General features: G+C 29.2%; 2 protein-coding genes across 2 annotated transcripts in view; one reads left to right on the forward strand and one right to left on the reverse strand.

The window, feature by feature from the left end:
• Nucleotides 1-3033: 3033 nt before the first annotated feature.
• LOC102599230 (uncharacterized) lies at nucleotides 3034-4497 on the forward strand. The gene has a single exon (XM_006341902.2). It carries the CDS (start codon nucleotides 3466-3468, stop codon nucleotides 4267-4269), a length of 804 nt encoding a protein of 267 aa, XP_006341964.1. The 5' UTR covers nucleotides 3034-3465; the 3' UTR covers nucleotides 4270-4497.
• A 10080-nt stretch (nucleotides 4498-14577) lies between these two features.
• LOC102598781 (abscisic acid 8'-hydroxylase 4) overlaps nucleotides 14578-15777 on the reverse strand; it is a 4939-nt gene continuing 3739 nt past the window's right edge. Inside the window, exons 7-10 of the mRNA XM_006342161.2 lie at nucleotides 15467-15545; nucleotides 15271-15377; nucleotides 14939-15057; nucleotides 14578-14843 (exon numbers count right to left, since the gene is read on the reverse strand). Coding sequence (XP_006342223.1) covers nucleotides 14714-14843; nucleotides 14939-15057; nucleotides 15271-15377; nucleotides 15467-15545 — 435 coding nt within the window. The 3' untranslated portion in view covers nucleotides 14578-14713. The remainder of the gene's footprint in view (nucleotides 14844-14938; nucleotides 15058-15270; nucleotides 15378-15466; nucleotides 15546-15777) is intronic.

The following is a 15777-nucleotide window of genomic DNA, read 5'->3' on the forward strand; positions in this document are numbered from 1 at the left end:
CTGATCATCCCAGTCTGATGCGATTCATTCTCATAAACCCCCCACCCCCATCCCATCCCACCCCACGCCCTGATTTGAATATTCTTTTATTTGGAATTTCATTGTACGATTCAAACGTGACATTCAAAAACCATAAGTATATTCATAACTCGCTCCCCAACATAGTCATAGAAGTTCTGATATCATGTCAAATTACGTTGGGGCCTAACTCACCCCACCCACCCATGCCCCGGTCTAAATATTCTTTTATCTAGAATTTCACTGTACGATTCAAACGTGACATTCAAGAACCATGAGCATATTTCCCACACTGTCATAGACTCATAGAAGTGCTGATATCATGTCAAATTAGGTTAGGCCTATCTCACATATCAAAATCTAATTCAAAAAGAAAAAGATTACTCAAACAGTCTCATATTTTCGTCTTTTATCAATGTGAGAGTCATTTCATTCATCTCAAATGAATAATTTCAGCAGAAACACAAAAGAAAAGATCATGTGGAAAAGCAAAACAAGATGGTGACAAATTTATATTCTTTGAAAATTCAACAGGAATCGCGTGCAGCCCCACCCTCTTTCTACTTTTTCCTAAAGTTAAATATAGTGGGATTTATTACTATTACAACTCTTCTCTAACTTTTATCAACTGCTTTGCTCCTCTTTTAATAATACAGAATTAGCCTTTTCTCACTATTATAAATAAAATTCATCTATATTATATATAAAAAGAAAAAATGAATTTTGAAATGTGTGGAAGTTATTGATTGTAAAATATCAATTTGCAAAAAGGAAATTATTGGTTCAAGTTAACTTTTTTCTTTTGTTATTAAGCTATTACTCATTATACGACTTACTTTCATTTGTAGTATAATAATTTAACTTTAAAATGTTTAACACATAAATTTCTATCATTCATATTAGATCAAGTTTTAAAAGTCTTTTTTTTTTCTTAACTTTCATGCTGAGTCAAACTATCTCACGTAAAATGGAATGGAAGGAGTATATGACAAAATGTAACTTTCATAGCTCAAATAATTTGCGAAAAATCATAAATAGCATAAACTCAACTTAAATTCACTACCTTTGTAAGAAAGTTACGTTTCGTCAAGAAAAATACTACAAAAGGAAAAAATAGAATTAGCCACGAGTTTCATCGATTAATTTAAGGTCTATCCAAAAGGCAGACATACTCACTCCCAAATCTCAATCATCAAATTTCAAAATCTGTATAAGTTAAGTCGAGCTAGACTGAATCGATCCATATTAGTAGCGTATAGTTGGAATAATTAAACTCCGTCAAACACACTAAGAAGGAGTGAATTTGTGGTTATGTCAGGTAGTTTTTGGTACAGTGAAAAATGGAGCAGGCAGTCACGCGATACCAAAATCTATAATTGTTGCAGAAATTAAACTTATAAAACCAAAAAAAAAAGTAAAAAAAAAAAGTGTACGAATGGCACGTGATTAGAGTTGTTATGAAATTTAGGCAAAGAGAGATAGCCACACGAGCTTTTAGTCTTGTCGTCTCTGTCCTTTTTTTTCTTTTTTTTTTTAATTTCAAATAATTGGTCCGTTTCAATTTGTTTACTTGTCAAATATATCAAAATATTTTTTAAAATATCGTGATTTAAACATGTCAGGTAAGAAATTGAAATTAAAAAATGTTAAACGAAATGAAATATTTTTTAAAAATAGATTAATAAAAAAAGTAAGATAAATAAATTGAAATGGAGAAAAATTAGAAGTTTTTTCTTTTTCTTCTTCTTTTCAACTATAAATCATTAGTAACCCATGCATCACGTTCACGTTCTTTCGGATTAAAGTTTACGTTTGGATCAACAACATATCAATATCTCCATCACATTTACAAATAGTACTTCCTACTTTTTTATCATCACATTCCCATAGTTCATTTTACTTTACCATGTAATTTCGAGCAGACAAGGAGCAAAAATTTTGAATTAATGAGTTTTAAAATAACAATAATAATATATTTTATAAAATATGAAAAGAATTAAGTAAATGTGAACTTTACCCCTTATCTCGAAAGTCGGAGGTAGAAAGATTGTTTTCTTTCTCATATGCCTTTGGTTTAAGAAAACCTAATTCAAAGCGGAAAACAAAATAAAAATATGAAAAAAATACGAGTTCTGAATTTTAGAATACACAATAATAAAAATATGAGTTCTTGATAAATAAATTACACATTATTTGGATTTTTGAACACTTACAGAAAGTTTGGGCAAAAATTACTATTGTATTAATTCTATCCAATTCATAGATAAAGTTAGAGTTCCTCCTGATTTCGATTTACAATAATTCTTTTTTTTTTAAAAAAACCTTCGTTAAAACGAATCTCTTAATTATACATTCAAATAAAGCAAAAAAAAATCTTTGAGTTTCATGTATAATGGAAAGTTGTTTACCCCAAAAGATTTTATGTACCAAAATATTCGAAATATTAGCTAGAACAAGAGGAGAATTGTACCAATTTCAAAATGTTTAGTACTATATTCTTTTGACTTGGTCCATTGAGACAAGCACATGGTCAAAATATCAAGTTATATTCCATTTTTCATTTCTTTTATTTGGTGTAAACAAAATATTAGACTCAATTTATGGACTATCTAAACAATTTTCCGTTCCTCAAATTATTCCGTGTATAAAATGTTTTGTGTTTACATTAAATCTATAGATAATTTATTTTAATATTACGATTCAAACGTATGACTTATAAATTACTTCATTCAACGAAATCTTAACATAAGAGAAAAGAGTAACACCGATGAAGGAGAAACCTAGCAAAAAATAGAATCTTTTGGGGGACCATGTCAAATTTAATCAATTTTTTCATCTTAATCTACAAACAAAACTAACTACAATTCCCACCACCTGTATCCCTGTTTATTACAAAATTTAAATAATTCACTCATTATTGCCATTACAAATTTCAACATTTAAAAAAAAATAAAAAATAAGTATTATTTTAAAAAATTAGACCCTACGGGCTACGCCTATATAATGAGGCGCCTTCCCTACACATCTGATCCATCCAACGAGTCCTCATTCGCCATACCAAATTTAAACTTTAATACACACATTCTAAATAAGAAACCGTCAATTATTTTCTCCGGCGAACTGAGTGTTTTTCCGGTGGTGTATCACTGTGTGTTTCTATGTACATGAATTCTGAATCTACTTCCTTATGCATATTTTTGCATTCGTATCAAATCTTCTTCGATTTTCTATTCAAGTTCCTTTCCTTGTTTTCAATTTTCCCTCCCAATTCTCCAGGAAAATCTGATTTTCCTTTCCGTACAAACAATCGTTATCCTTTTACTGAACCTCCGCCTCCTTCAGAAAACGACTGTAACCGCTCGCTGGAAGCCTAGAGGATTTTCCGTTTTCCGTAGAATTGTGACTGTTCGATTTTAAAATCTAAGCGGTTTAAAAAGAGTTTTAAAAATGGATAACGAATTATTTGATAGTGTGAAATTTGAGAAAGAGAAGGCAATTTCTAGGTTTAATCGGTTTCAGAATATGATGAAGATGCTGCAAATTTTTGAAGTGATTGTGGCGGTTGTTTTGATTTTCTGGTCCTGGTATCGTATTCCGGCGGCTGTGAAATTATCAGGCGAATTTTTGCTTCAGGTTTCTGGTTATTTGTTTAAACCTCACGTCGTTTTTTTCATCGGCAATGCGATTATTGTTGCAATAGTCGTGCTCCGCCGCCAAACTGACGCCGGAAGCAACAATTCTGTTACTGATGGTATTGATAGCGATGAAATTCCTTACAGCGAAGATCAACGATCGATAATTTCTGCTTCCTACTGCAGCAGCGATGTGCTGGATTTATCCTCTGCTTCACTGCCGGAGACACCGGTCTCAACAATGGAAGATAAGCAGATCGTTTCATCGGAGTATAAGGTTCCGGAGATACAATGCAACGATATGGCCACAGCAATTGATACAGCAACAAAGCAAATACAGAAGTTCAAAAGGACTCAATCTGAGAAATTGAAGCGACAAATTACGGCAAATCCACGGCGAGAGCTCCGGCGTTCAGAAACTGAAATGCGCAGGATAGTTGTCCGTCCTGGCGATAAACAATCAACAGTGCCAGTAGAGGCAGTTGACACACTGAGCAACGAAGACTTCCGGCTTACAATTGAAGCGTTCATAAAGAAGAACCAAACCTTCTTCGAAAAACAGAGGTTAGCCGAATCAGAACCAGAAAAATATGAACGAATCGGTATCGAAGCCTTCTGAAAACTGTTACATTTTGTTGGATCATAAGGAATAACAATCTATGGAGTAATAGTTTCTACTACAATATCGCAAAGGTGAATGAGTATTAGTGTTAATTACCTATGAATGTACAGAGCTACTCTGCCTATTCCCTGTTTTTCTGGAATTAGGAAGCCATGTTTGCTTAACTGTAGTACTGTACCTGTTCTTCACTTTTCTACTACAATAAACTTTTGGTTATTAAGAGCATTTGATCGCAAAGTTTTTAGTTTCTCATTATGATATTTGTTTCACAGTTTTATCGCGGAACGTCTATCAGAAATATCTTTCTAGCTACAAATTAGGGATAAGGTCTTTCTGCATTTTACTCTCTCAAATAGTACTTGTGAATCACACTGAGTATATTATCGTTGTAGCGGTGGATGATGACTACTCAACAAACATTGGGGCCACTTTTGGTTATTTTTGAAGAAATGTGTTTTAAATAAATTTGGTCCTCTTTTAATAATTTTCATTTATTCATTAATGCTCTTTGTTGGAAAGAATTGTGCTCATTTAATTTTAATTTGAACTTCTACTTGAGTGGGAGGAGAAGATTTTAGAGGAAGAGAAAAGGAAAGATGTGAACATTTCTACTTTACATTTTGTTATCAAGAGTTTCATTTTTGGACTATAAAGAGATGAATAGTTGCAAAATTTTTGTTCATGAGCTATTTTTTATGGTTGACAGGTTGAGTTAAAGCTAAATATTTGTACTTTACCATTGCCAAGTCATTACATATTATACTTTTTAAAAAAAAAGAAATTATGATTAATTATTTTGTTAAACCTTGTGCTAAGTTGAGGAAATTTTGCATGTATTTCCTTTGCCGGTGCATTATGTGAGTCTTGAATCTTGAGACTAGATTCATGGAATGTTCATTTAAGCTGTTTTGTGATGTATTATAACTTAATTTAATGAGAAAAGTATATATATATATATATTAGGAGGTCAAGTGTTTTCAAACTATGGTTTTTAATTTTTTGTGAATTGCTTAGAATGGTTAGAAATTCTCTTTAGTATTATGCCGGAGAAAATTATCTAAATGGTCCTTATTGTAGGGGGCGGACTATTTTAATCCTTCATATATATCATATACTTAAAATGGTTTTTAATGTATAAAAAACACGATCATCTTAGTTCTTTATAATCAAAATAATAATGAATGTATGAAGAAAAAAAAAAGGTGATCATTTTAATCCTTCATATATATCACGTAATCAAAATATAACAATAACAACATAGCCAATATAAACTCACATATAAATACTGATAGAGTGGTTGTTTCTAAATGACTCGCAACTCAATATATAAAAAGAGATTATCATTTTAATCTAAATCTTAAGAGTAATAATGCCAAATAAAAAAAATCAGTTAAAGTTTAATCTGCCTCTCATGTTAGCAAAGTAAAACATATTTCTTTGTATGTCAATCAAATATGACAAGATTGGAAGCTTATTATTCCAAGGAAAAAGGAGATAAAAAAATCTTAATCATATGTTTCCTCACTTGTTACACTTTTACATTTAGTGACAATTTGTAATGATGGATTATAGTATCAAATTAGGGTTTAATGCAAAAGTGAGTGGAAATTAATCACAATATACCTAAATCAGTGGCTTTCAACAACCCACCATAACATTATTCCAACCTCCAAAGTAAGAAGTAATTATAGCCTTTGGAAAAAGTGTAGCTTTTTCCCTACTTTAGGATTATTTTGTTACTAATAATTTGAACAATTAGTGACATTGTCTCTGTAAGAAACTCAGGATCATCATAATTACATTAGCCATATAGCCATAGGAGGTAACTTTAGTGGAAAATTTATTCTCTTTTTGACATTTTTGCCTCATGAAATGACTTTTAAGATCAAGAATAGTTTACCCTATCTAATTAGATTTCAAGAATAGTTTGGTACGCGAATTAAATTATTATGATCATAAGTCTGAGATAATAATTTCTTGATGGGATAAAATGAAATATCTCAAGATTAAGCTTGAAATAAAATTTATGTTATATTTGATTGACGGAATAAATTTTATTCAAGATATTGATAGATTAATTAATTAATTATAATTGTAGTCCCTCAGTTATTCGTAGGATTTTGTATTGATTATTGTGATATTTGATTAAGCAGGTATAATTTAACTGAATTATGTACTTTGAATCCTTTTGCTCGTAAATATTCACAATTTTTCCAATATTTTTTTTAGTTATTTCATCACTTAATTACACATTTATTCGAAATAAGTTAAATTTACGTCATTTGAAGAAGATAAGCTTTCGTAATAAGTTTAAAATATTCTAAGAATTTAAGTTAGATTTTTTTGAAATATATTTAAGTGCCACCAAAGTTCTATTTTATTTTCTCCCATGTTTAATTAACAACTAAATAAATTTATAATGCGGAAACTCTAGGAGGTATACGATGTATTTAATGGTCACAATCAATAGTTTATAGTTCACATCATGAAGATATTTTAAAAAACTTAAGGCTATTTTGTATTTATTTTCTAAAGTCATAAAATATTAGTATTATTTTTAAAATGTAGAAGCTCGTGCTTTGTACTTTCTTCCTAATTTCCTCACCAAAAACTATACTACAATTTTGGTTTATTACTATTAATTATTGTTCTTTTTTGGTGCACTGAATTAATAATTAGAATAAGCAAAGCAAAGAAAGAATTATAGTTTGCTAGTGGAAAAAAATAATTAAAAAAAAAGTTGCAGGTTTATTTAATTTGTATTATTGCAAATATTGGGGCCTAACCACAATACAGCGGCTTACTCTTATCCACTCTTGTTGGAAGCTTTGCAACATAAATAACTATTTAAGAAAAAAAAGCATCTTGGTTCTTATTTTTAGTTTTCCTCTTCTTTTTAGGAAGAAAGAAAGGCAGCTAATTAATTCTTATTAGTATTAATATATATATTTTTTTCTAAGGAAATAAGAATTCTTGGCAATTTATAAAATGTATAGAAGAAAATGACATTTTAATATCTGTCGTAAAAATGACATAAAACTAAAAAAACAATAGTAAGTAGTAGCCTACAAATCAATTCTCCCAAAAGTTTTCACGCGGTGAGATTGTAGATATCCACCGTAGTCTCACAAATAGGATATGAATAAAGAATACATAAACCTTGCTCGATATTATGAAGATAAATAAATTGTTTCTAGACGACTCTCGACTAATGTAGACTTGTGATTAGAGAGAAGTAAAAACAAAAAAGGAATATTTTTCATGACATTTTGTTTATACTATTTTAATTAGTAGTAAACACAGAGACTCTAAATTTAAAAAAACAAACATAATATGTTCTTATCTATAATGTCTCGATCAATAATTATGCAAATTAAATTATCTAAGGGGACATGTAACATGGGAAAACAAATTTTGTCCGTACATTTCCTCAAATATTATTTCAATCGTTTGGTTTGAATTCAAGTTATGATAGAATTAATTATGATAGGATAAATTATAATAGAATTAGTTACGATGGGATTATTTTTGAGCAACTTTCATGTATAGCAAATATAAAAATCATATTTTTATGTTATAGTTATAGTTTGCATAATTGCACTCTATAACAAATTTTATGTTTGCTATGGAGCTTTTGATTTGTATAATTCGCTAGATACATCAAATTTTATACAAATTGTTTAGTTTTGTATAAATTCATTTATACATTGTAATTTGTATAATAAGATCTATATTTGTATAATTATAAGTATATAGGACGAAAATATATGTATTTGAATATACACTTTTCTCTCGCTTTATACAAACACAAATGCATTTTATACATTTTATATCGAAATATATAAAATGACTAATTGTATACCGAGTTAGATGGCAAAAAATGGAATGTTTGCTGCGAATTACAAATAAAATAAACTATGGCTATAACATTTAATTTAAATTAATAGTTTGCTATTTCATACAATTTTTCCATTATTTTTTATTGAGTGTTTGGTTTGTTGTATTCAAAATAATAAATTTTAAGAACAATTTATTTGTTTACAAAAATTCCTTTCATGAATGTAAAAATGAATGTAACAAAAGGGTTGAAAGAGACATTTTTGTCATTTATCTATTTTATCCCTAAATAAGTTATTCCGAGATCACTCTACCACCAAGGGGAGAGATAACTTATCCCGATACTAATTATTAATCCCGAGATAAGTTATTTCGAACTTATCAACCAAACAATAAATTAAATGATACTATAATTTAATCCTATTACTATTTGATATTATCCTACGCCAAACGATTAAGGGTCATAATTATTTAACACAAAACTTCAAAATGTTTCATATATACTTTATAATATAATAATCATGTGATTATTATCAAAGTTGTTGACTTTATCCACTGCTTTAATTATCTTTCTTGTTTTCTCTCTCTTTTTTTTTTCTAGTGGATTAGTAGATTTTTGTTTTTATTGATCTTAATATGCGTGCGACTTATTTTGATTTGTTTTCCATCCAAATAATTATTGTTGCTAGCTAGCTAACACTCATCATTTTTGTTTCAATAAATTTTAAAGATTTTTGTCCATCATGAACTATATATATACAGCTTTCTTTGCTCATATATACAATTTATTCCACAAATTTTCTTTGCATTTTATTCAAGGGATAAGGTATCGCTCCTCCTTTTGAATATAATTCTTAGGGAAAAAAATGTTAATTCTTATACGTAATTAAGAAAAAAGTATTATCATGTTGTAACTCATCTGGTTCAAAACAAGGTTATTTCATAATTAAATTTTTAAGATTATAATTTCAGTCGTAATCTCACTTTTTATATATGAAATAGATTATGCTAAGATTTTGATATTAAATTTATATCAGTTTTAGCTATTATCATAACCTAACCAGGGGCGGAGCCACCTTGATGAACCCCCTTCGACGGAAAATAATATTAATTATACATGGTTAAAATATTTTTTTATGTATATATAGTAGACGTTGAACCTCCTTTGACTACTTCATGTGTCTATTTCTACAGATTTTGAACCCCCTTATTGAAAATTCTGGCTCTGCCACTGAACCTAACGATGGATACATATAATCTCAAATTTATTATAGTGCTTAATATTTCGATCACGACAAACAAACGACCCCTCAATGACCTAAGTCATGGGGGCAAAAAAGAGTCTGAGGCTCTATATTTGGGCTTACTCAATTTGATTCACAACCCCTAAAACAAATTTTATAAAATAAAATTGAATGTATTTAGAAAAAGAAATAAATGGATATGTTCAGAGGTGGAGCTAGGTGGGGGTTCGTGGTAAGTAGATCATGTATTTTTATTAGAAAATTAAATAAATATATATGTATTAACTTGTGAACACGGTTAAGTGACTGTGAAATGCTAGAATTTTGGGCTCGAACCCCCTTTAATCCAAATCACCCTCTCTTTTAGAACCTTCAAACTCTTAATCCTGGCTTCGCCTCTGCATATGTTATAATAATCATTTCTTATTTACAGATTAGATTATTTTTTTTAAAAAAATATTATTTATGTAGGCCAAAAAAAAGAAGAAAAAAACAGCCGACACTTGAATGGGGCAATAAAGAAAACTAGCACTCTATAAAATAATGTACACTATATGAACATTTAATTAATTAAGGATAATATTTTGGAAATGTCACTGTCTATTAACATAAAATAAATATTTCCCTTTTTTTGGGTTTGTTATTTCATTTCACTAAACTGCTAGCTGGCTACAATCGTCGTTTTTCATGTTTGGCCCATAAAACAAATCTAACACAACCTTTGATTACATCTTGTTTTTTTTTTTTGTTGCTTCTTTCAATATTTTTATGAAAAGAAAGTGTATCTTACATAAACAAAAATAAAATAAGAAGACATTAGATTATAGCGTATCTAATCTAATGTTACACACAAAAAAAAAGTATCTAATCTAAAGTGCCAATATTGAAGAAAAAAATGGATAAAATTATCATGGGTTATGGTATGTGTTGGTTTAGACTTTAAAATCTAATAATAATATCCTCGGTGAAATTTCATAGGTGGATCTGAGAGAATAAAGTATTCACAGAATTGATCCCTATTTCATGGAGTTGGAGATCAGATATTTCCAAAAGACCCTAGCTCGGCTCAACTAAAGGATGGTTGATGATCCCCTTAACCTATATAAGATGTTTTATGTTTAAACCTCGGGAATTTTTTAAAAATAATATTGGGAGCGTGTTTCCAAAATGAGCCATGCAATATACATTAGCTAATTTAGATTTAGTCGAGATTCGAGACATGTACTAGACATTAAGATGAAAAAACAAAGTTTATATAAAAAATGTAAAGTGCTAATTTTAGGAGGTTAGTCAACATCATGACTATAATATAATGGGAAGTTTAGTATATGTTGCTACCTAAATTGCAACAAAAGTTCATAATTAGAAATAAAATACCGTCCCCACTTTTGTTGCCACCTGCTTAGTCTTGGTACTTTTCAATTTTCAATTATGAAATTAATTACTTTGTTTAATTAGCTTGAACGTATAATTTAATTCAGTGTGTTTGATGACCATGCTTTAGTTTTTTTTTTCCGTTCAATTTCGTTCTTTGAGAGATTAATTAATCAATTAATCAGTGTTCGTGTTTAATTATGTGATTCTTTAATTGATTAAGACCATATCTCTTGATAGTTTAAAACCCTAAAACGTTTATAACTCATGTTCCCTCTCTAATGATACAATAAATATGTTTATTTAAATTTTATATCGATGATGTTCAAAATAAAAAATTATATTGTACAAATAAATATGATAATTTAAATTAGACTATTGTGAGATCAAAAATCATAACTCTACACGAAAATAATGGTTGACAACATTCTTGAGGAAACAATCAAACATTAATCCTTTCGTCCTAATTTATATTATATGACATTGAATTATGTTGGAATTTATATAAAAAAAATAAGAACTTTGAAATTAATAATTTAAATACATCTTTTATTTATATATCTATAAACCCTCTCAAAAAATAAAAATTTAAAAATCAAATATTTTTTAAATATAAAAAAAGCAATAAATTTTTTTACAACACGTTTTAAACCTAATAAAAAGAACCGCTTAAATTGACGAACAACCTAATTGCTGAGAAAAATAAAATAAAAGATGCTTCTATTTTTTAATAAGTGGAATATATTCCTTTTATTATTAGAGGCACTTCATGTACCATATTGTACAAAGTCCTTGGTTGAAAAATTGCCACACATACATATATGAGAGTATGTGAAAGGGACATAAACTAGTTATATCATATTAATTACTTAGCATCAAAGGAAGGAATTAAGTGATGGTGGTTCCATCAAATAAAAAGTAAAAATGATTCCCATATATGAAAACCTAACTCAATTATTATGGATATAAATTCGAATTCAATTTCATGATTTATAAATGTGAAAAAGTTAGAAATTAGGCTAGTCATTTATATTCTCCAAATGCATTCCAAAAAAATTTAGACATCTGATTTTACTAAAAAAAAAACTGTTACATATTAAGTAGTTGATCATCATTTAAAATAACATACAAAAATATATGATAAATTAAGGATCTAAAATTTAAATTCGAGATGCAACTACATTCATTTATGAATCTTTAGATCATATTGAGCATAGTATACATTAAAGAGACAATTTTAACTTTAAAACAACACACACTTGAAAGAAGATAAGTTTCTTACACCAATAAATAAAAAAAAAGATCAAATTTATTATCAAAATGAATATAAAATGGACCATATGGTTATATTGGATATGTTGATTTCTGGATTGCTCAATTATAGCATGTAATGATTGAAGCAATTATATGGTTTAATTCCATTCTGGTATGTTGGTGGTTTTAAAGGGACATTGGTTCGATCTGTCAATGAGTTAGTAGGTCCCAAATTAATTTTAAATCAAACAACACCAATGATGACTACAATTACATTTAATGGAGTAAACATTCTTTAACCATCTAACGAAAAATATTAGATCTCTATGTTATACAATAATAACTATGTCTCACTCTCAAATAAGTTAGGTCGATTACGTTATGTTGTACGAAAATATTGTTCGTGCAAAAGAGAATACTACTTATTACTAAAATTTATTAAATTAGTCAAAATAAATTGTAGTGTCGTTTGTCCAATTGCCTTTAGATGAGGGCTTATCTGTAAACAAGTTGTTGTCTGTGCATGAATGCACTATATATAGCAATATATTTATTTATATATCCTAAAAATGATAGAAAAAAATATATTATTTTGTCTGTGTGAGAACATGGCTAAACAAGAACAATCATTTGTCATGTTCATAACATCAGTACTTGAGGCTCATTATTGGCAAATGAGTCCTTAATTTCTGGTCATTCTTGTTCTACACAGTTGTACTTGTGAGTTGTGACTTGGGCTTTTGCAAATTGCACTTTTGATAGAATTTGGACATTAGTAGATTATAATATCGTGAACTGAATTTGCTCGATTTAGCTTAGACCTTGATGTTGCGAATAATGCATGTACAAGAAGGACAAAACTATGGAAACAACCACAATATTCATATTACGAATTAAATGATAAATTTAATTGGCATAATACATAAATGTACCCTTTAACTTCACCTCATTTTATATTTATGCCCTTCAACTTTTGATTTGCACAAGTAGACACTCAAACTTGTATAAAGCTGAATAAGTAGACACATGAGTCCTATGTGGCATAAAACACATAGGACACCACGTAGGATGCAAATTGCCATGTAGGATGCCACGTAGGATGTGTGTGTCTATTTGTACAATTTTATACAAGTTTGAGTGTCTGCTTGTGCACACTCAAAGTTGAAGGACGTAAATGTGAAATGAGGCCAAGTTAAAGGGCATATTTATATATTATGCCAATTTAATTAGTCTGCGTGGTACTAGTTGTCAATGGATTTTGTGATAGAATGTCACTGAAAAAAAGAAGTTCAATATGAATGAGAGTATGTGAGCCTTTCCAAACAATATCAAACCAAAATTACTTAATGACTTGACACAAATTTTAACAAACACAAGGCTATAATTATAGTAATTTGTATGACTACGTTCAAAGATTTTTTTTTTTTAATATTATACAGCACCCTAACAAATTAAAGCCATCACAAAAAATAAGAGTACTAATCTCTTGGTTTTGTTTTACAAATATGTAGTGTATATTCAACGTATATCACTCTATAATAGGTGTATAAGCAGACACTAATGTTTGCATTAAGACAAACCCGTCTATATCACACCATTGGCCCTTGGGGTGCAGTCCTTACCTGGACCCTGAGTGAATGCAGTATGTTTTGTGCACCAAAATTTAAACATTTAGACGTGTGAAAATTCATTTAACTAGATGACTGAAAACTAAATATATTAAGAATCCTATCAGTTAGGCATGTGATTGACACACTCTAATCTCAGTAAATAAAAGGCTATCTACTTCTCCATTTAGCAAAGGCTATATGTAGCTCTATCTTAATTAATTAGTATAGTAATTAAGATTTATTTAACCCTAATAAATTATGATCGGGGGTGCTTCTAAATATAGGTTGAAATGATTCCAAAACCCCTTACATATATATAGTTGCATGCATGGATAGAATTTGTTGAACCAATTATAGGTTTAGCTTGCATCATTACATTAAATCTTTTTGTATGATACTCCCACCGTCTCAAAATAATTGTCACTTCAACAACAAAAAAAGTTATCCCAAAATAAGTGTTACCTTAGAAATAATTAAAGACAAAATTAGTATGTTTTTCCAACTATAACTTTATACTGTACTTCATATCTTCTTAACAGTGTTCAATTTTCAAGAGACATTTATTGATTTATTTATGAATGTAGTTTTTGCTAAAATAACACTTATTTTGATACGAAGAGAATATAGATTAGTCTATATATATTACATCCTATAAAAAGATGCCAATTGCCTTATGATGTTAAGGTTAGAGGAAGCCAAATACAAAAATTCATGGATGCCAGCAGCTTTCCTTGTAGTTTTCTTTGATGTCACACATTTGAGTTGGAACTTGGAATTGGGAAATAGTTGATTAAAAGGGAACTTGCCCACTAGTACAATAGTACATAGTTCATTTCCTGTACAATATTCGACTGAGCTCCGATTAATTCTGAATTTACGCATTGTAAGACCTATTCCTCTAGTAAACAAGAAAAAAATCAAAATATAGAAGCATAGGATAGAATAATTACTAAGCTTGGGGTAAAAATGTTTTTAACTTAAAAATTTATAAGAAATATAATAGCTATATACAATTCATCTAAATAAACAAAAAACAAAAAACAAATCTACATCTCTCCATATGATGAAATATTGGTAAATAATCTAAACCTAAATAATTGCAATACTGTGAATATTTTGGCTTCATGTTTTTGATGCATTTGGGGAGTCCCTCTCCTCTTCTATACTCGTAACATGTATGGGACAACCACTTTTTAGTCTCGAGAATAGTGTCCATTTTTCAATACTTTCATCTGAATCCAATATTTTCCATCTGATACAAAAATACATTAAAAAGGTAAAATTAGATCCAAGTTTCATTTGTACATTTTTCAATACTTTCATCTGAATCTAATACTTTCAACGAACCTATAGGATGTGGTCAAACGATAGACAAAAACAAGCATCATGGCTCTAGCCAAATGCAATCCAAGGCATGTTCTTCCTCCCATTCCAAATGCTAAGAAACTGTATGGTTTTGAATCGTCCTGAACATTTTTAACATGAGATCATCAAAACTTAAATATAAAAAAATTTACCCGCACCTGATGTTACATTTAGACATAGTAATTTACTTATGATTAATCATTAAATCTTTTCGAAATAATATATCGATTATGTATATAATTATTTCACTATGATTAACTTATAACAATTTATATAGATAGATACATATGTTATGTGTTTGTTGAGAAACTCACATCAAATCTTGAAGGAATGAATTTATGTGGATCATTGAATATCATTGGATCAAAATGTATTGATTTAGCATCCACGTTAATGTTCCAACCTTTTTTGATAGTAAATCCTAAATTTACATAAAAATTAGAGGGTTAATATTAATATTTTGCATTCAATATATTACTCATAGTTACTTGTAAAGAAGTCAAATTAAACCTTCAATTTCACAATCTTGAAGTGCCATTCTTGGAAACCAGGGCACTATTGAAGCCATTCGAAGTGATTCCTTTACAACCTGTTAGAGTAGGTGGGTGAATAATATACATATATGTATAACCATATATAATCAATATATAATTTATGTTCAGGGTTCCACTATTTGGTACATAGCGCGTAATATTCAAGGACAAGAAGTATATTTTCTCTCTCACGGCGTCAAAAAACCTGACTCTGATACTATGTTAAATTAAGTCTCGAACATAATTCTTCCTTTTTCTTTGGTGGTGTGGGGGGGGGGGGGGTCTTTT

Source organism: Solanum tuberosum, unplaced genomic scaffold (assembly GCF_000226075.1).
Source record: "Solanum tuberosum cultivar DM 1-3 516 R44 unplaced genomic scaffold, SolTub_3.0 scf00032, whole genome shotgun sequence".
Lineage (NCBI taxonomy): Eukaryota > Viridiplantae > Streptophyta > Magnoliopsida > Solanales > Solanaceae > Solanum > Solanum tuberosum.